General features: G+C 39.9%; 1 protein-coding gene across 6 annotated transcripts in view; it reads right to left on the reverse strand.

Annotated features, from left to right (window-relative positions):
* The window catches only part of ildr2 (immunoglobulin-like domain containing receptor 2), a 33318-nt gene that overhangs the window by 10325 nt on the left and 704 nt on the right, over positions 1 to 22289 (reverse strand). For 4 of the 6 annotated variants that reach the window (XM_017695208.2, XM_017695207.2, XM_017695211.2 and 1 more), the window contains exons 2-4: positions 17058 to 17387; positions 11777 to 11896; positions 1231 to 1287 (exon numbers count right to left, since the gene is read on the reverse strand). In XM_017695208.2, the coding sequence (XP_017550697.1) occupies positions 1231 to 1287; positions 11777 to 11896; positions 17058 to 17387 (507 nt within the window). The remainder of the gene's footprint in view (positions 1 to 1230; positions 1288 to 11776; positions 11897 to 17057; positions 17388 to 22289) is intronic. The other 2 variants (XM_017695213.2, XM_017695209.2) reach the window with 2 other exon arrangements.

The following is a 22289-nucleotide window of genomic DNA, read 5'->3' on the forward strand; positions in this document are numbered from 1 at the left end:
GATACTCTGAATCTTTTGATGATATTATGGACTGTAGATGATGAAATCCCTAAATTCCTTGCAATTGCACATTGAGAAACATTGTTCTTAAACTGTTGGGCTATTTGCTCACGCAGTTCTTTACACAGTGGTGAACCTCGCCCCATCCGTGCTTATGAACCACTGAGCCTTTCAGGGATGCTCCCTTTATACCCAATCATGACACTCACCTGTTTCCAATTAAACTGTTCACCTGTGGAATGTTCCAAACAAGTGTTTTTTGAGCATTCCTCAACTCTCCCAGTCTTTTGTTGCCCCTGCCCCAACTTCTTTGGAACGTGTTGCAGGCATCAAATTCAAAATGAGTGAATATTTGCAAAAAACAAAGTTTATCTGTTTGAACATTAAATATCTTGTCTTTGTAGTGTATTCAATTGAATATAGGTTGAAAGGGATTTGCAAATCATTGTATTCTGTTTTTATTTACGTTTTACACAAAGTCCCAACTCCACTGGAATTGGGGTTGTAGGCGGTATTGCTAATAGACATTTTGCAGTGACACTACAGATAATTCAAGTTCAATTACCTGCTCAACTAAATTACTTCTATTAGTGAATGTTTAAGCTGCACAGATTTTTAAAAAGTTTGAATAGCTCCACCCCCTCTGATGGTCCTCTAGAAACATTTACTTTTTAAGTTCCAAGATTGCATATCTTTTGTATTTGCAGCATATTTCATATTTTAAGCTTTGTAGCCATTTTGATGAAAGTGTTTTCTGAGTTTGCAGAGAGTCTATAAGTGTGCAGTGTCTTTTATTATTTGTCAGAGCAATTGTAAAATGCTGTCATTTTGACGAAAGTGTTTCCTACATTTGCAATTCGCTTTTTATTTTGCTATCATTGTGTAATTTTAAAACACTGTAACAGGGAGTTGGCATTTTCAAATTCTGTAAAAAAACAAAACAAACAACAAAAAAAAATGGAGATACAAAATGAAAATGCAATACAGTTTGTGTTCAGACAGTGACAATATTCTCTTTATCTACAGAATCAGTGTGACAGCCATTGATTATGATATTATTGAGCATGCAATTCATTTTCAGTTTGAAGAGTGAGAATAAGAAGGAAGCAGGTAATGCTGAACATGCTGCAATAACACTTGATATAAATTGAGCAGACCCAGCATGAAGCACAATTGAAAGTGTGGTGCAGCTCAGCAGAAATGCAACAGAGGGCACCACGGCAGCCATACCTGGCATAATCTCCAGCTCAAACTCAGGCAGGACATCGTCCAGCACACCTGTCTTACCTGCAGAGAGTAGAGAGTAGAGAGTAGAAGAGGACAGGTGAGCAGCAGCTGAAAAGTCAGTCAGAGCCAGGGGAAAATGCACAATGATTGGAGAGAGTAGTTTCTGGAGCTCACAAAATTCTAATCACCACCAACAAGCATGCAGGAAAGGAGCTAAAGCTGAGATCACTGGTGATTTGCTGGTTTAAATCTTTGATGGCCTGGTTTTAGGATTTATGGTGTTTCCTGTGTAGGGTTTACACCGGAAACATTCAACAGAAACGTAAGTGCTGACAAGCTACAAAGAGTCAACAAAGAGAGCAACGATATAATTGGTGCTTCAAGCCCATGTTGAGTGAGTTACAGTTATGTATTATACTGTAGATTAAGGAGTTATAAACAGTTGAGATTCAGTTTATGGCTATTCATGTTTATGGTATTTATTGCTAAGTGGCACAGTTTAAGACAGCCACAATATGACAATATGATTTATGAACGCAATTAAAAAAGTCATACAGAAAAATCCACAGAGCTGAGTGAACTCTAAGTGCTTATTTGTGTCCACTTGGACTAAAATACATACTACAGGCGTTAATTCAAATTTGCTAAGTGTCAACTCAGCAGCAGAGATTTTACTGTGTATACAGGGTACATTAATATTTCATTTCTTTGAAAAAAAATACGTATTTTATGTCTGCTACATGTCAGGTTGGCCAGGTAGTATATATTTGAAGGCTTCAGCCCTGGGAAGGTGACTAATTATAGCACAGTGCTGTATTATTGTTTCCTTACAGTTCAAACAGCACACGGCCACTGTATATGACTGAAAAACAAAACCACAAGACATGCCTCTTACACATGCAGGCATACACTCTATTCTCACACATTAATACATCCATCATCCATCATAAAACATGACAAAAGTGTTAATGATCTACAACCTAAACTTCATAAACGATCGTAACAATTACGCAATAAACCCACTATGAAAAGCTTTATATGTTTATTTACATCTGTTCATTTAGTAGGCCTTGTCGAGACTTGAAATGATATTCTACTAACCTAATTCCCAAAAACTTAGAGGGAGGTAAGTGAAATACAGAGAAAAATAGAAAGCAGTGATTTATAAATCAGTTTAGCCTATACTTATATTCTTTATAAACATATGCTCATTCTGAAACTGATGCCTGCACTACGTTTTGAAAAAGTCCCGGTCCTTTATGAGCAAGGTGATGTCGAGGCTCACCACTTGGCCAAAATGCATCAGCAAAATATCCAACAGTTTAAAAATAATGTTCCTCAGGCTTGGACTGCAAGGATAACACCCTATGTGGTGCATATTATTATCAACAGATTCTGGAAATTCAGCGACATCTCTGTGCATAACCAAAAACCACAACTAAATTCCCGTGATCTTCAAACTCTTAGATGACAAAACCAGCAGACTTCTGTGATGGATACCACCAGATGGGCTCAGAAATACTTTGATAAACCGCTGTCAATAAACATTGTCCATCTATGCATCTGCAAGTTAAGACTGTACTATGCACAGCAGGAGTCTTTTGTTATCAGCATCCAGAAACGCTGCTGCTTCTCTGGGCTCAAGCTCATCCAAAAAGGTCTGATGCGTGGTGGAAATGTGTACTGAAACAAAGTGTGATGAGTCAACCTTTCAAATGTTTATAAAAAATAGACAACATGTTCTCCAGGCAAAAGAAAAAAGGATCATCCAGACTATTACCAGCGTAAAATTCAAAAGTCAGGCTCTGTCATGATATTGGGGGTATTAACAGGTAACCTGCACATCTGTGAAGGCACCATTGATGCTGAACACATTTTGATCAACATAAACTGCCTTCAAAACAGTGTCGTGCTCAGGGACACTCATGCTTATTTCAACATGACAATGCCATGCCACACTGTGTACATGATAAAATAGCATGGTTATGTTATTAGAGAATGCAGGTGTTGGATTGGCCTTGCTGCGGTCCAGATCTGTCTCCCACTGAAAACATTTGTAAAACACGACAACAAAGGGCCTGTGCAGCACAGCTGAAGACAGAAGAATGGCAAAAAATCTGATTTTAAAACTAGATTAGTTATTGTTTTTGTGTTCAGTCCCCAAAAGATTATTAAGTGCTGTTAAAACTTTTTTGTAATGTTGTAGTCATCAAAACTATGAAGACCACAACATAAAGCATAAAATATTATGATACTAATTATTGCTATTTTCGTTAGCATTTTACATGCTGTCCCAATTTTTTTTGTAATGGGTTTATAATTTAAAAGGTGACTAAGAGCTTGAGGCATTATGCTTATCCCCCAACAAGTGTTCACTGCCAGCTATACACTAATTTAGCACTTAATGTTTAGCTTAATAAACAAATTCTTTCCCCAGACTTTATAAAGAAGGAAGATGAGAACAGAACAGCAGAGACATAATCAGCACAGTCACAGGCAGACAATAAAGGATTATGGGAAACTAATAAACCATTAGGACTCATCAGCCATCCAAGAAAGGGGGTCAGGGGTGTGCCATCACCACGGTAACAGCATTGGCTTTGTTTGGAGGTAGGGGGTGTTTCGAAGCACTGTCCAATCACCACCTAGCCACGGTCCATCTTCAAACCCCCCACCTGAGAACAGTCGGGTAGATTTACACATACAGTCCAATTTATGCTGAGCGCACTTTGTAAATGCTTGGCACAGAGCCACAATTAAAGTGAATTCCCACAGTTTAGACTGACCCCAATGCTCAATCAAACTTACCAATGAGGATAGTACACAAGGTAAACTGTATTAAGTACTTGCTTCTACCAAAATACTCACTTTGGTAGGAAAGTGATCAAAACCAATTGTTAAATGAAGTGACATACAATTTAGTGGGAACTCAAATTTACATGTTTTCACCCTTACTGCTGACAATATATGTTTGGTATGCAAAGATTGTGTCTAGTTCTGCACAGGAGCTAAAGGACCAGCGTAGCTTAGAAGCAGAAGACAAATTATTAACATTGTCAAAACTGCCCAAAAGCATCACACACTTGCCTTAAACTGTACTGAGATCAGTAATCTCAAATAGACTAAGTAGTTTCTGAGTTTGCAAGACATACTATTATCTATAAAATGCACTAAACATAGGACTGCAACACCTTGTCGACAACATCCATTATAAAAACCCAGCCATGCACAACATGAAAGGCTTCACAGCAGCAGGACAGTGATGCACAAACAAAACAAAGTCTCCCAAGTTCCAATACATGTTCTGCTCCTGCCCATAGTGGGATAACAAAATAGCCAAAGTGGCTAATGTCAGCCCTGTAAAAGTAACATTACCTGTTAGCCACACTAGTCATATAGCTCCAGTGCAAAACGTGAGATGTATTGACTAGTAAAACTGTATGAATTCAATTTTTTTAACAAGCTGTCCCTTAAAATCCTGGAGTTTTTTTATTTAGGTATATAATTTACACACACACACACACACACACACACACACACACACACACATATATATATATATATATATATATATATATATATATATATATATGTATTACATGCTATCAAAATATCATGTTGTTTTATGCAGCAGTGCCTTGTGTCATCACATGTGGCCCCTCACTGGGGTGCAGATTTCAGTCTGCTAGACTAGTCATGCTGAGTTAGCAGAGTGCAAGAGGGGAAATAGCACCCTATACTCTCTGATGGAGGTTGCAGACTCCTGTCTTTCTCCTGTTCTGGCACTCTCATAAAAACAGCACAGTAACCTGAGAGCCAGGCAGAGAGAGACGCAGGCTCAAGGTGGAGCAAGAGAGGGTGTAGAGAAAGAGGCAGAGCTAAAAAATGTTCTTACAGTAAAGTAAGAAGAATGAACAGCAAGACAGATAAGCAAGAGGGAGAGTCAGGTCTCAAGTCAAATCTCAAAATGGCAAAGGAGTTTAATTTACATCAGTCCTCACAATTGCCACTTTTGCATGCATGCAAACAACTTGAATTATTAGTCAACAAAACAGAGAGAAACAAAAAGTTTATAAGTTGTATAAAAGACTATTTATAGACATGTTTATACATACAACAATAGTCTGACTTAACTACATGAAACAACCTCATCAAGAGGTTTTGTCCAATATGGTCTAACTCCAGCCTTCTCTCACAAGGCCCAGAAAAGTCTCTTCCAGGCTCCTTTTTACTTTTTACCTTTTTCCCTTTAGCTATACAACTAACTTCAGCAAGCATTAGGACACGTGGGTTAACCCGGACCCAAGACTAGTATTCCACATTACCCAGTGCTTCACTGCACCAGGCCTACACGCAACGGCTGCAGCTGGATCTTTTTCCTTTGGTCATTTATCTTTGTTTTGATGTCATAAAGCTGTCATAATGCATGCAGTACTGTGCAAAAGTCAAAGACCACCCTTCAATTACAAGGTATTCATTTTTCAGTGTCATTAAAAAAGCAGACACCATATTTAAAAGAAAAATGCACACAGCCTCAATTAAATCCATGTATTTAATTTGCTGGGATTTAGAAATCTGCAGGGATGTTTTTCCACACCTCCAAAGTTCAGTCTTAGAAGCTGCTTGTATTTTCTGCTTCTCATGATCTCAATAACACATTTGGTGATGTTTATGGGAATGCCAGTCCATTGATCTGAGAACAGCAACAGCTTCTTTGTTGGATACTGCTTTTTTATCTACTTCCTTTTTTCAGTAATGACTTCTTAACAGCTACATATCCTTTCAGACTCATAGTGTCAAGCTGTCTTCTCACAGTGGAAGGATGGAGAGAAACACTTGTGGCTTTTTCAGATCTGAACCAAGGGCAGAGCTTGATTTTCTCCTCTTTCTCAAGCTTCTCAAGTACTGTTTTTTTAAATGGTGACAGTTTGGTGGTCTACAAGATTTTGCAGAGTTGTTAGTCCCATTTGTCCTGTATTGTTTTTTTAGATTTTTTATACTACAATTTTGGAATTGTGGATTGTTTTATATTGAATTTCCTCATAAATATGTCCTGAAAAATAAATAACTTACACATAATTGTCAGTTTGACTAGATATTAAATAAATATGTGAACTGACGTTTGCACAGTACTTTTCATCGGAAAGTCTATCTGGAATAGTCTGATCAATATGAACCTGAACCACATTTAATCGCATTACACTTTAGGCATGCTTTACACATTACGCATTACGACTTAGTAGGACCACAACAATGGAACCATACTGTTCTTAGTTACACAGCAAACTTAGTTACTACTAATCACTGTGTATGTAAACATATTTAATGTTTTCTCTATTGAAGTCTGCTTAATCAGAGGCCATGATAGACTCCTTGCATTCACAACACTCTGATGCCCTTGCTAAATTAGCTCTGACTTTCTATCTCTTTAGTTGTCTCTCATCTCATCTCATCTAATCTCATTTCATTCTCCAAATGGCAATAAACTAAGAGGCCCTGACATCCCTCTGCCTCTGACAAAATGTCCTTTGTTCCCAAGGCAACAGCTTATACTGGCCTACACTGCTCATGGCAATAAGTAGCAGTTATTTATATTTTGTCTAGCAGGGGGTATCAGTCCTTCTTTATTTTAGCAGACAGAGACATAACTTCTGCAGGCACACAGTGCCAAGCAATCAGCGTTTTCCTGCAGCAGTTCTGCCCTGGACCTGTGCTTTATTTCTGCCTGACCTTAGAGGAGACGGATGAACAAAAGCGTCTCTTATTAAGGATCAGATCCCTGTTGAGAGGCATGCAGCATTCAGCCGTCACCATGGCAGTTCTTGTAAGAGCACCTAGGAATGCAGACCCTGCTGTAAATGAGGGGCTTGCACTGACAGTGCTTCCAGACACAACAAACAAACAACATAACACAACTCTTTACACTCACGAGTTATGCCCTCTCATGATGCCCCATTGTACAAATAAGATGGCCAGAAATAAATAGAGAAAACAAATCCAGGGATATGAAATCACAGCATTAATGACTGGCAACATTTCTGCATTTCTAAAAGTGGTACTTCTTACAAGTGCTGTTCATTCTGCTTGCCAAAAACAAAGAAGCGACTCTTAGACAGTACACTCTAAAAATGCCTGTTAAAACCAGCCCAATGTGAACCAATTCCAATGTCGGGTCGCTACATAACGTAGCGCATGCTGGATTAATCTGACCCAACATCAGTGGGTTAATAAATAAACACAAGTCATTGGAGTTACTCTAAAAACCCAGCACTGGGTTAATTTGAACTATTTTGTTGGGTTACTGTTTGATATTTTCTGTTTCCTGATTTCATTTTCATTCTTACATACAATATTACACAATATTACAATTTTTGTCATTTCCACTAATCAAAATCCATGTACAACCCCGTTTCAAAAAAAGTTGGGACGCTATACAAAATGCAAATAAAAACAGAATGCAGCAATATGCAAGTGATTTAAACCTTAATTCAAAATAGTACAAAGACAACATATCAAATGTGATACGTGCAGTGTCACGCCTGCTGATGAGAACTGCATCACTCAGAATCCGTCACGGTCACGTGAGGAGAGGCTCTTCCCTTTGCTATTGTTCTCAGACTCAAACTCCAATTCCCAGAATGCCCAGCACAGTCACATGACTCCGGATCGCTCCTCACCCTCCTATCCAAGATCCCGATCACCAGAGTACTAACTATACACAGCTGTCTTTACGATCACCTGACTAACTTAGTTAGTATTTAAGCCAGGGCTTTAGCATTAGTTAGATGCGAAGTATTGCCAGTCTGATCTGCCTTATCAAGCGTTATTTTTCCATTACTGATTCTCTGTTTATGACCTTTTGCCTGATCTGTTTGACCCTGTTTTTTGGAGTTCCCCTGTTGGTACTGTTGTTTGGATTATTGGAGTATTAGGCTGATGACTTTTCACTTGTTTCAAAGACTCTGTCTTGCCTTGCCCTCGCCTGTTATGATTGCTTTTATTATTCTGCTGCTTACCCTGGACTTGACCCCTGCTTGTTTTCTGACTACTCTCTGTGATCATTCCAGTAAAGCTTCTGTTCTGCTTCTTAACTGCAAGCATCTGCTTTCTGATTGTATGTCACATGCAGAACGTGCTTTGGCATTGTCTTACTGAAATAATCAAGGCCTTTCCTGAAAAAGATGTCATCTGGATGGCAGCATTTGTTGCTCTAAAATCTGTAAGTATCATTCAGCATTAATGGTGCCTTCACAGGTGTGCAAGTCACCCATGCCATTTGCATTAATGTACGCCTGCTGGCTTTTGAACTATGCACTGATAACAAGCCGGATGGTCACCCTCCTTCTTAGCTCCAAATTTCCATGATTTCCAAAAAGAACTTAAAAATTTGATTAGTCGAACCACAAGACACTTTTACGCTTCACTTCAGTCCATCTTAAATGAGCTTGGGCCCAAAGAAGGCGCCAGTGTTTCTGTTTATACGGGGTTTCTTCTTTGCATGGTAGAGTTTTAACTTGTATTTGTGGATGCAGTGAACTGTGTTCACAGACAATGCAGTGCTGACTAACAGCCCAAATATCATGGCTAGCCAATACTGGTAAGTCGGCTTTGTCCCATGCAAACAGTGATTTCTCCAGATTCATAGAATCTTTAAATGATACAATGCATCATAGATTATAATCCCCAAGTTCTTTACTTTTTTACGTTTAGAAACCTTATTCTTCAACTGTTGCACTATTTGCCCGTGCAGTCTTTCACAGTATGGTGAATCCCTCCCCATCTTTACTTCTGAATATACCCAATCATGTTACTGACCTGTTGCCAATTAACCTAATTAGTTGGGAGATATTCTACCAGGTGTTTTTTTAGCATTACACAATTTTACCAGTTTTGTTTTTTTCACCTCATCCTAAGTTTTGGGATATGTGCTGCTGGCATCAAATTCAAAATGGGTTTATTTAAAAAAATAAACAAATACAATTTCTTATTTTCAACTGATATGTTGTCTTTGTGCTTTTTTCAATTTAATACAGGGTTTGAATGATTTGCACATCATTCCATACAGCTTTCATTTGCATTTTGCACAGCGTTGCAACTTTTTTTGGAAAATGGGATATAAAATCATTAAAGCAGTGCTCAACAATAAGCTGTAATGGTAAAATAAAACTTTAGCTAATTTTTAAGCTTCTTTTCAGTTTGCTGCAGATACTCTTGCGTGTTCGTTTCAACGTGTAAAAAGAAAAGATAACAAAATTTAGGTAAAAAAACACAACAAATGCACAACAAAACACATGACAATTTTACACTCAAAAATAACACCTTATCCATAGTAATGTACCACACACTGAGAGAAGAGTTATGATATAAAGTATGGTCAAACCAAATTATTTGGCTAATCCAACATTAGATAGGTTAGCTATGTAAAGTAGCTGGTAGGCTAAAGTTAGCCACATGTAATAAAATGATTACAAAGATAATGTTGATGTTTACTCAAAAATTACAGTTTTCAGCTATAAATGTTAACAAATATCATTTGCTACACCTCCCAGTGACTGTCCAGTAAGACAGTAGAAACCAACAATACAGCGAATTAACAGTAGCTAATCCTGACGGTCTCACTTCACAACCATAAAGACACAGCTTATAATACAGACTTCAAATAAAACACTTTTGGTTTCACTGAACAGTATAAACATTAAAAACATCTGTAAAAAGCTTGTAATTGATCATTTTTAGGTAGTTTTTGGGGAGTCTAGTTGTTAGCTTATTGACTGTGCCACAATAACAAAACAGCCAAAAAGTTCATTTATTGTGCCAATTAGAACAAAGTTGGTTAAACAGCCTCTCATCAATCAGCAGCTGACGCAGCTGAAAGAAATCACTAAGTGAACTTCTGTAAAATATGCACTTTTCACTAATTTTCTACTGCTTCTTTTATTTCAAGAAAGCTGTATGTTATAAGCTGCATTTTTCTGGGTGTGAAGTAAGAATCATATGATTAACTTAGCTAATATTGAATCACTCAACTGTTTGTTTCCATTCACATTTTCTCATGTGAAGTAGGCAAAACCACATTTACATATGATCACACGTTTTTACACACGTGAACAATATGTGAATATGCGTTATAGTTTTATTGTATATGGCTAACATTAGCATACCAGCTAACATACACAGCTAACCTAGCTAGCTAACTCACTCTTCCGTTGGTACATTACTTTGTATAAGGTGTATAAGGTGTTGTTTGTAAGTACAAAATGTTTGTCATGTGTTTGTTGTGTTTCTTACAAAAGTTTTTTACAAGTGTTTTTACAAAGTTTTGTCATCTTTTCTTCTCACTCATTGAAAAAACATGCAAAATATCTGCAGCAAACCAAGAAGATGTTTTAATATTAATAAAGATTTGATTTTACTTTAACAGCTTGTCCATATTGAGCAATACTTTATTGATTTTGCATTCATTTGAAGTAAAAGACTTTGAGCCTCATTCACTTATATCTTCCCAAATTTTTCTTAAATCTGTTCATGAGAAAAATCATAAGAAAAAGTCTATGTCAGATTCATGACATAAACCAGAGAATTCTTCTCACTTTTGTGCTGTTGAGTGTGTGAAGATTCTAACCTAAGAACAAATCCCAAATACGAAACCATTGGTGAATGTCAGAATTTTTGTGAAAACTGCAAAAGTGGGTTTTAAGAATAAATTTCTTATATTGATATTTCATGTAAAAATAAAAATGTAACCAGCAAACAAGAAACAAACAAAAGATATCAGACTCAGCAAATGAGTTAAAATTTACCCAGTGCTGGGTGAAAGTAACCACATTTTAGGGTAACTCTAATGACTTGTTAGATTCATATAATTCAATGATGTTGAATCAGTTTGACACTGGGTTGGTTTGTCACACAATGAACCAAATTGCATTGCTTTTAACCCAGCATTTTTTTGAGTGTATATTTTCTGGAAGTTATTTTCAGCCTTTTCAAACATGAACTGGTGCTGTAATGATTTTCAAAATTAACCCTTTGGCTGGCTTGTTATTGTTATTGTAGCACAATCACTAACCAACAAATAACAAAAAGGCTCCCTAAAACACCACCTAGCACTGTGAAACTGACCCAACAAGGTAAACCCAGCATTTAAACACAAAAACAAAAAAAAAAACAAAAAAAAAAAACAGTCCAGCACTTTTTGCACTGTATGGTTTTTATCTTCTGTCACTGTTGCAAAAATTACAAGCAAAACACTTTAGAGGCCCATGTTTAAGCAAACAAATTCACCCTTTTGTTTTTGGCATGTGTGCTTATGACAAAATTGGCAAAAGAAACAGGCCTAGGTCTTCTACGTCTTTTTTGCAAAGTTGATTTAGAAACACATGTTGTAAAGTAATACAATGATAAATGATGGTTAGTATATGTTTGCCATCAATTTATGAAGCTCATATTCTGTAAAACTGGAATTTAACTATCTCACTCTTTTAAAAGCTGCAAATAGCAGACAACTTAACCCGGATAGAGTTCAGTCTGTGATGTGGAGGAAATGACTCACCCAGCACCAGCAGCTCCACCTGGCCTTCATTCTTGCCCTCCAGATCATCAGCTATGATGACCTTACAGAAATACACACCGCTATCCCCCCACTGCAGCTCTCCAATCCGCAAGTCTGCTTCTGAATGGCAAAAGCAAAATGGTAAATGTTAAGTACTGGTTCTGAATTGTAAGATATAGTAAGACAGTATGTAAAATACAAGCATCATGAACCTTCTCTCAGCTCAAACTCAGCTCAAACATGTAATTCATAACCTGCACACAATGCTGGGCATTAACAGTCCTCTGCTTTGTTGGTAGGGTGAGGGGAGTGAGAGGACTTAGTTTGGTAAGGGCACGGGGGCAGGGTGTTTGCTTTTGATAAGGAGTGCTGTGGGGGTGTTTTGTGTAGCACACAAGAGCAGGAGAGAGCTTACATTGAGGCCAACTGCTGACGATTGTGATGTCCAAAGAAAAAAAGCACGGCCTATTTAGGAAACAGGAAAAGCACAGCACAATTGCCAGTGTTTCCTGCAAGGAGAAGCATTACGGAACACCCTGGTGTTCAAGACACACTGGAAATTGTACAGTGATATTAATACTGTACCTAGTACTGTACTGTGAGTGAGCAAACTCCAGAGTAATAACGTTTACTTTGCTATACTATTCAAATGTAGTTGCATAATTATAATAATTAGTTACATATTGAGTTAGTTCAATAATGGATTACATCACATTCAATTCAGAGGCAGTATTGACAGGAACAAGTTTTTACTTCTTGAACTTTTTTCTGTTCATTTCTACTGATTTCAAAAAATGACAAAGCACAGCAAAAACATAAGGCAGGGATGCACCGATATAGGAACCTCGGGATGCTGCCGATATCCAGTGTTTGTCGGGTACATATCTGCTAATGCCGACACATAAACACTTACAAAATGTGGAAACTGGGACTAAATTTCTTTGGAAAAAATATCGCTTCTACTGAAGAACACAAATGTGGTACTGATTGAAATTTTATAATCTGCAGTTTTGACTGAAACACAACTTGTGTCAAAGAGTTTCACAGATATAGAAATATCTGACATGGAATTAAAACATTTTATTTTGTTATCATGCATAAATTGTAACTTTTAAAGTTATCCATATAAATAATAAATAAGATATTATACTAAAAAAACACAGTTGGACACAAAGCCGTTGATCACTTTACACATTCTGCCTTGGTATATTCTTTTCAGTGCTCAGTGTTATTGTGCACCATGTCACATTGAATTAAACAGCTTTATTTGAAGTTGTTCAGATTTCAAAATGCATTTTCGTACAGTTTCAGTAAATAAATCGTAGGTTTTATCTATACATGACTGTATGTTCAAACATGCAGACTCACTAAAGAACAGGAAAATCACACAGTGTATATCTGGATTAGAGGACATTCAACTACAGCTCAACTAGCCAATCAAAAGACACCGAGAAGACTTAACTCCATGCAAGAGCTCCTTAGATGCATTAGCCTTGGATGTAATTCCTGCTAACACTGAGCTACTAAGACTGTTGTTGAAAAATACAGATGAGGAGCAAAACTACAGCTGTACAGAAGCACTTTTCTGCCCTGAAATAAAATGCAGTGCTATTTCATCCAACTTTGCATTAACAAATTTTTTTCAAAAATGTAATAAAACAAAAAATTGTCAGAACCAAAACACTTTGCTATGTTTTATCCATCCATCCATCCATCCATCCATTATCTTCCGCTTGTCCGGGGTTCGGGTCGCGGGGGCAGCATCCTAAGCAATGAAGCCCAGACCTCCCTTTCCCCAGCCACTTCCACCAGCTCTCCAAGGGGGATTCCGAGGCGCTCCCAGGCCAGCTGGGCGATATAGTCGCGCCAGCGTGTCCTGGGTCTTCCCCCGGGTCTCCTCCCAGGTGGACTCGCCTGTGACACCTCCCGAGGGAGGCGTCCAGGAGGCATCCTAACCAGATGCCCGAACCACCTCAGCTGGCTCCTCTCGACGTGAAGAAGCAGCGGCTCTACTCCGAGTCCTTCCCGGATGACTGAACTTCTCACCCTATCTCTAAGGGAGAGTCCAGACACCCTGCGGAGGAAACTCATTTCGGCCGCTTGTATTCGCGATCTTATTCTTTCGGTCATTACCCAAAGCTCATGACCATAGGTGAGGGTGGGAACGTAGATCGACCGGTAAATCGAGAGCCTTGCCTTATGGCTCAGCTCTTTCTTTACCACAACAGACCGGTAAAGAGCCCGCATCACTGCTGACCCAGCACCAATCCGCCTGTCAATCTCCCGCTCCCTTGTACCATCACTCGTGAACAAGACCCCGAGATACTTGAACTCCTCCACTTGAGGCAAGAGCCTATCCCCGACCCAGAGAGGGCTCTCCACCCTTTTCTGCCTGAGAACCATGGTCTCGGATTTAGAGGTACTGATTCTCATCCCAGCCGCTTCACACTCGGCTGCAAACCGATCCAGCGAAAGCTGAAGTTCGCGGCCTGATGTCCCCAATAGGACCACATCATCTGCAAACAGCAGCGATGTGACCCTGAGGTCACCAAACCGGACACCCTCCATCCCTTGACTGCGCCTAGAAATTCTATCCATAAAAATTATGAATAGAATCGGTGACAAAGGGCAGCCCTGACGGAGTCCAACTCTCACTGGGAACGAGTCTGACTTACTGCCGGCTATGCGAACCAAACTCCAGCTTTGTTTGTACAGGGCCTGAATGGCTCGTAGCAAAGAGCCATGTACCCCGTACTCCCGAAGCACCTCCCACAGAATACCCCGGGGAACACAGTCGAATGCCTTCTCCAGATCCACAAAGCACATGTGGACTGGTTGGGCAAACTCCCATGAACCCTCCAGAATCCTGGAGAGGGTGAAGAGTTGGTCCAGTGTTCCACGACCAGGGCGGAACCCGCACTGTTCCTCCTGGATCCGAGGTTCGACTATAAGCCGGACTCTCTTCTCCAGTACCCCTGCATAGACCTTGCCAGGGAGGCTGAGGAGTGCGATTCCCCTGTAGTTGGAACACACCCTCCGGTCCCCTTTTTTAAAAAGAGGCACCACCACCCAAGTCTGCCAATCCAGTGGCACCGCCCCCGATGTCCACGCAATGTTGAAAAGGCGTGTCAGCCAAGACAGCCCCACAACATCCAGAGCCTTGAGGAACTCAGGGCGGATCTCATCCACCCCTGGAGCCTTGCCACCAAGGAGCTTCTTAACTACCTTAGCGACTTCGGCCTCAGTAATGGACAAGCCTATTCCCATGTCCCCAGACTCAGCCTCCTCACTGGAGAACGTGTCGGTGGGATTGAGAAGGTCCTCAAAGTATTCCTTCCACCGCCCAATGACGTCTTCAGTCGAAGTCAGCAGCACACCATCTCCACTATATACAGTGCTAGTGGCACACTGCTTTCCCCTTCTGAGTCGCCTGACGGTTTGCCAGAATCTTTTCGGAGCCAACTTAAAGTCAGTTTCCAAGGCCTCACCAAACTCCTCCCATACACGGGTTTTTGCCTTGGCAACAACTGAAGCCGCAGATCGCTTGGCCTGTCGATACCTGCCAGCTGCCTCTGGTGTCCCACAGGCCAACCATGCCCGGTAGGACTCCTTCTTCAGCTTGACGGCATCTCTCACCTGGGGTGTCCACCACCGGGTTCGAGGATTACCGCCCCGACAGGCACCAACTACCTTACGGCCACAGCTACAGTCAGCCGCTTCAGCAATGGAGGAACGGAACATGGCCCATTCTGAGTCAATGTCCCCCACCTCCCCCGATATCTGGTCAAAGTTCTGACGGAGGTGTGAGTTGAAGATCAATCTGACAGGTTCTTCTGCTAGACGTTCCCAGCAAACCCTCACTATGCGTTTGGGCTTGCCTGGTCTGACCGGCATCTTCCCCCACCACCTGATCCAACTCACCACCAGGTGGTGATCAGTTGACAGCTCAGCTCCTCTCTTTACCCGAGTGTCCAAAACACATGGCCGCAAGTCCGATGACACGACTACAAAGTCAATCATTGAACTGCGGCCTAGGGTGTCCTGGTGCCATGTGCACTTAAGGACATCCTTGTGTTCAAACATGGTGTTCGTGATGGACAAACTGTGGTTTGCACAGAAGTCCAAAAACTGAACACCACTCGGGTTCAGATCAGAGAGGCCATTCCTCCCAATCACACCCCTCCAGGTCTCACTGTCATTGCCCACGTGAGCGTTGAAGTCCCCCAGTAGGACAATAGAGTCTCCAGGAGGAGCACTTTCAAGCACCCTTCCCAAGGACTCTAAGAAGGCTGGGTACTCTGAACTGCTGTTCGGTGCATAAGCACAGACAACAGTCAGGACCCGTTCCCCAACCCGAAGGCGTAGGGAAGCTACCCTCTCGTCCACCGGAGAAAACCCCAACATACAGGCACCGAGTCGAGGGGCTATGAGAAAGCCCACACCTGCCCGCCGCCTCTCACCATGGGCAACTCCAGAAAAGAATAAAGTCCAGCCCCTCTCAAGGAGATTGGACCCAGAGCCCAAGCTGTGTGTTGAGGTGAGCCCGACTATATCTAGCCGGTATCTCTCAACCTCGCGCACCAACTCAGGCTCCTTCCCCGCCAGTGAGGTAACGTTCCAAGTTCTTTGCTATGTTTTACTATTTACAAAATGGAACGTTATATCTTTTTATTTAATAAACTAAACATAATTAAGGTAAAGAGACACTCAAAGCAAAAGCATTTTAGTCTAAAGTGTGAGTTGGTTAAAAATATCAAAAAGTGCTTTTAACTCTTTGGACTTTGAATCAGTTCAGAAGAATTATCCATATATCATGATACACTTTATTATTAAACATCAGCACACTTTCGAGTGTTGGCTAACACAATCAAAAATTGCTTATGATAATGATATGCCAAAACAAACAAAAATATCTAGAACGCAGCCCCTGACCTTCTTTTGAATATGAATAAAAGGAGACCTCAGCCTGGCTGGCTTCCCTTTTACTGTGTAACTGAAACTACGCAGATATCACTGGTTAATAAGTGACCAACTCAATCCTCTTTTTAATCACTCGAGTGTCCTCAGTCCAGCAAAGAGACTGAGTGCTGTCAACACTACTGGTACCTTAAGCTTATACAAACAAAACTAACATAGACAGACCTCTCCTGGTACTGCACTAGCTTTCTGTACTGGTATAAGCAAACCCACCTGTTCTGAGTCAACAGTCATATGTTAGGGCAGCTCTAGAATCTAAGCTGGCTGTTAGTGTTATTAAGATAATAGCATTAGGATACATTACTGTTGATAATGGAGATATCTCTGCCTTTATAGTGCTCGGCAAGGGTCAAGGAGGCTCCCTGCCCGGAGGCCACGATACGAACGGTGCGACTTTTGTCAGAGCAGTCCAGATGGGCCGTGTTTCCCAGCTCAGAACCCTGGACACCCAGTCTCTCTGGGAAGGTGAAGGAGTCGCGGGTGCGGTCTGTACAGTAAGACTTATACCACCACTGCACCACTGGGATCTGGGTGGAGTGGGTGGTATACTGGCATGGCAGGACTACGGAGGAAAACAGCATGGCAAACTTCCTCTCATCCTTCACCGTCACCTGAACACCTTCACAGCTCAACACTGAGAAAAAAAGAAATTGAGACAAGAGTTGGATACGATAACAGACTTTATTCATGGAATTCAAGTCTAATTTGGTAGAGTGCCAAAAACTGTTGAATTATCGTAACACATGACCCACAGTCAAACAGGCGAATGACTACTGGAAATATTAAAACATGGAAGAATATGCAGGGCCTTGCAGATACATTTGTACCTGCACAATATACAAAAGACTGACTATACAAATGTAAAACATTTGGATGGATCTACATTAACCCCAAACCCCCCCTCCCCCAAAAAAAAAAAAAATCTGGACACTTTAACCATTTCACAGTTGGTAAATTGTAATGAAGTTCTTTACGTGATTTAATAAAATGTTTAAATTACATTTCAGAGAAAAACGCTTTTAGCACAACATCAAACTGATGGTAGACTCTCCAGAAAGCCTGGAGAAGAATTCCAACCAGACTGTACTAAGACTACTGTAAAGCATAGATGTGAAAAATCTAAGCCTTTTTTTTTTTTTTTTACAATGGTGACTCTGAGCTTGTGTTCACTTATGCAATCATGAACTCAGAAGAGCTCAAAAGCAATTCTGTAGAAGTCTGCAAACAGCTCAAACAGCTCAACAATCCGAAACACACAAGGTGGATTTTGAAAAAATACTTTGCCAGTAAGAAAACAACATTCTTAGAATCGTCTATTTCACATAAATGCCACTTTCCATTTCCTAACACAATAAACACAATACATTTTAAGTATGGCACAAATGTTTAAATACTTTTTGGGGCCATTGTACGCATCCTATGCATCTACGTCTAAGTGTAAAAGAAAATGATCACTGTCGTAAGAAACGTAATATTATAGCAAAAAGATGCTTTGTTAATTAGATTGATAACTTTGGACCATTTTATTTAGAGTTGGTATGATAACACTGTCTTTTATAATATCAATATTGAAACTGTAAAGGAGGATGCATGACTGAAAAAGAGGAACACTAGCAATTTATTGACAAATATGGAGAGACAGACAGCAGAGCAGACTGAACACAGGAATCAGAACCAAACTAAACCAAAACAAACAACAAAAAACCAAGACGCTATAAGAGCACAAACCAAGAAGTAAACAAAGAAAGAGCAAGAAGACAGCCAGGAATGCTAGTGCTAAAAAAGGTAATATGAACTAAACAAACACAATGAGGAAGGCAAACAAACATCAATAACACAGACAATAAAACAGACTAGACTAGACATGGATAGGTGCAACACTGCACAAGGAACTGAGTGAGCAGTCAGTATAAATATCTGTGGTGATGAGCAGGAAAATGAAATCCAGCTGTCAGTACTCGGGTATGGTGGAGCGCTGGGTTAGCACTGCCATGTGAGTGTTTGAGGCTAAGGGAAGAGGTTGGCTGTTTGGCTGGTTTACAGAAACCTTGAGAATTGGCTGATACTCATCTAAATTTTCTAACCAAGCTTTAAAAAAGGTATTCTTCATTGAAGCTCATTAAGTGAAATGGTAAGGGTGTAACGATTTCAATACACATCAAAAAATGTAATATGAAGTAAGACATCGAAACTTGAAACTGTATCACTGACCTCTCCTCCAAGAATCTCTCATTTAGTGTCTTACAGGTAAATCATGGTCAGTGATCAACACTGGCTATTTGGTGCATCTTTTCAAAGTAAAGTGGGTGGGAAAGAGGGTGTTACAGTTAAGCCATGATCAAATGACTATTTCTTTCTGATTGCACTTCAGTTCAAGGGGTTGTGGTTTTGGGGGGTTACTGTGTTACAGATTATTTACTATTCCATAGAAAAAAACACAGCTAACAGGATCACATAACACAACATGGGCGAGTACTAATTCAGTACATATTTGTTAAAGCATTGGATCAAATTCATTCCCATATCTGATTCCACATTTTTTGCTGATATAAGCCCAACATAGATAACTGGTATCAGATCTACCACTTTCTATTGGTTTATCTGCACATTTTTTTTCTATTGGTTTATTACACTTTAACACAATGTAAAGAATGGTTGTCATTTTCAAATGCTGTAAAAAAAATAAAAAAACAGAAGAATAAAAAGATTTTGAAATGAAAGGTTATTTTTTATAGATACATCCTATTAAAAGAATAATGTGTCAAGATGTGTCTTGCCTATGTCAAATTCACCTCCCTGTTGGCTCAGAAACAGCTCCTCTCTCCAAGCCAAAAAGAACTACTATCAACTAAAGATCGGGGGGCGAGATAGAGATGTGATGACCTGAAAACACAAACGCCTAAAAACATCTGGTTTCAGTCATCCACTGTGTGTGTGTGTGTGTGTGTGTGTGTGTGTGTGTGTGTGTGTGTGTGTGTGTGTGTGTGAGACAATGAAAGAGCGTGTTTGTCCAGCTGCGTGTGGGAGATTACTGAGCAGCGAGCTGGACGAAATCAAAAGTACGCAGCGAGGTGGATCTGCTGGGTGTGTATGCGTGAGTATGAGTGACGGTGTGTAAGTAAGTTAAATTCCAAGCTGGGTGGGGGGTCAGAGAGGTCATGGTCTGTCTCATGGTGCCACTGGTTTGATTGGAATGGTTCAGGTCTAATCAAGAGGAAATCACAGGAGGACTGAGCAGACAGCACTCCTTGGAGAATACGGAGTCACACTTCAGTTGGCACTGAGCAATCGGTGGTATATACTTGATTCTGTGTGTTAGGCCCTTTGAGTTAGGTTGACCTTTTATCCTGGTCTAAGAAAGACATTAAAAAGAAGACTACGCTACCATGCTGTTTACTTTCTCTGACACATAACATATTTTTAAAGGAGAAATCCACTAATTTAGCAAAACTTCATCATAAATTCAACTCTGTAATCAGTCATTCAGAGTGGTCTGAAGTGAAATCATGCATTAAAGAGTTTGATATTCTTTACAATGGTAGTGATAGGAACCAGGGCTCGCAAGGTCTACAGAACAAATATACCCATTTTATACACTATTCAAAATCACCAGTTAACTTACATATGCCTTTTGAGTTTTATATATAATGATGATAATGGTAAAATAATTATAAATTTGGAAAAAAAAAATTTCTTAGCTACTACTTTGCCTTATAGTGACTTGCATGTACCTCTCTGCCATGTATGGGTTTAAAAAACATATATGTCATACATTATATATGATGTATAGTTTATATTTGACTTAGGTCAAAATATATTTTTCACCTTAAACATTTCATGTGATAACTTTCAGTGAGGTAGTGGCATTTTTAGAGGCCTCAAACCCTTCATATGTCTTGTCTCTAGCACATTGTTCCCTTGTGAACATTTCTGTTTTCTAAAACTGAGCATTTCACTGTAAACCACTCTGAATGACTTTGTTTACATCTTAATGAATAAATCGTGCATACACTTTGATAATTCTGTAAATAAACAAAGTGTTATTTGGAGTGAGGCCACAGAGGAACCACTTTTGATTCCCTAAAGAACCTTGCAATAGTTTTTTTTCCCTAGAACTGTACATCCAAGGCAAGCATCATTTAGAGACTTATTTGTAAAAGTGTACACGTGTCCATAGAGAAGCATTAGTATCAGACATTAGATGCTGCTCTAGGGTTGCAATGAGATGTGCTGAGCTGTGTATAGAATCTTTTTAAATGATGAGTTTCAGCTCTATATGTACAGTTTTGGAATCATGCAGCAGTTGGTGAGCCTGTTTAAAACAGCTGGTGACCTGTGATCATTACAGGAGGAGTAACTAGTCAAAACTCCGGCACCATACAGCGGTCAGGACGAAGCTGACTGCTGATATGAACTCCATTCTATGAGTCTTAATGCAGGGCCAATGCAGGCCCTCCTTTTGTCCTTTTGTTCCCGGTCTGACTCATTGTTTGGCCCTGGGAGAACCCCCACCCAATAAGACCCCAGTGCAGGAGGCGGACGTTTAAGTCCCACCAATACGATAAACCCATTGGCCAAGTCAGCCGTGAACACCCAATTAGGTGGGAGAGATTTAAACAGAACCGTTACAGGAATCCCATTCTAACAGGGGGAGAGTGGGAGCACATAACTTTTGTGAACTTGTTAATGCGAAGAGCTAGAAAGTGTGCAGGTTCTGCGATCAAATTAAAAATGCTCTTGTGGAACAACATAATTACTATACAAAAGCGATACAGTAAAGAAGCACAAGTATCACTGTGTCTGACATAACAAGCTCCCTATCTCATTCAAATTAGGTCAAATTTAATTCCCCAGACTGCACCCGGCCACACCATGGAGATCCTGCATCAGTGTGAAAGCAATGGAAGGAGTTTTATTCACCAACAGGCAATTGCAACATCAGTAAACATTAAATCATACACTGCATGTCTCTTCTGTAAAGCTGACACAAAGCAGCTTCATTCCAGCAGAGTCCCAAACTGAGCCACTTCCTCCCACAAACCTCTCCCACTCAGCCGCATTCAGTTTTGAGTCAGTATGAGAGTGCATGGTGTTGAAACTTACACCACTCTAAAATAGAACAACTGCACTAACTGCTCATTTGTTAAACTTAGCAATGCAAATCTAGTAACCCTTATTTTTTGTTGTATAACACATAATTAACTTAAGTAACGCTAGTAAAGACCAATTTATTTGGATAAGTTGTACAGTCTGTTTTTAGTTAGTTTTATTAGTTTTTCCGAATTAACTTGCTTTTCCAAATTTTCTTTTGTTCTCTTCACTTAGTGATGCTATTTTAGTGTTGCATATTCTTATGCTAAATGTTAGGTTCGGATGCATTACACATGGTTTTGCTATTCTCACCATGATGCTGTTTTGCGCTGAGGTTAAGGTAGTAAGTTTGAACAATTTTATTGAGCAAAGCGACGTTATATGGGGTGATTAAATTATATTTATCTAGCTAGGCTGATGAAAGTTAACCTGACTCATTCAAGAG

Source organism: Pygocentrus nattereri, chromosome 6, assembly GCF_015220715.1.
Source record: "Pygocentrus nattereri isolate fPygNat1 chromosome 6, fPygNat1.pri, whole genome shotgun sequence".
NCBI lineage: Eukaryota > Metazoa > Chordata > Actinopteri > Characiformes > Serrasalmidae > Pygocentrus > Pygocentrus nattereri.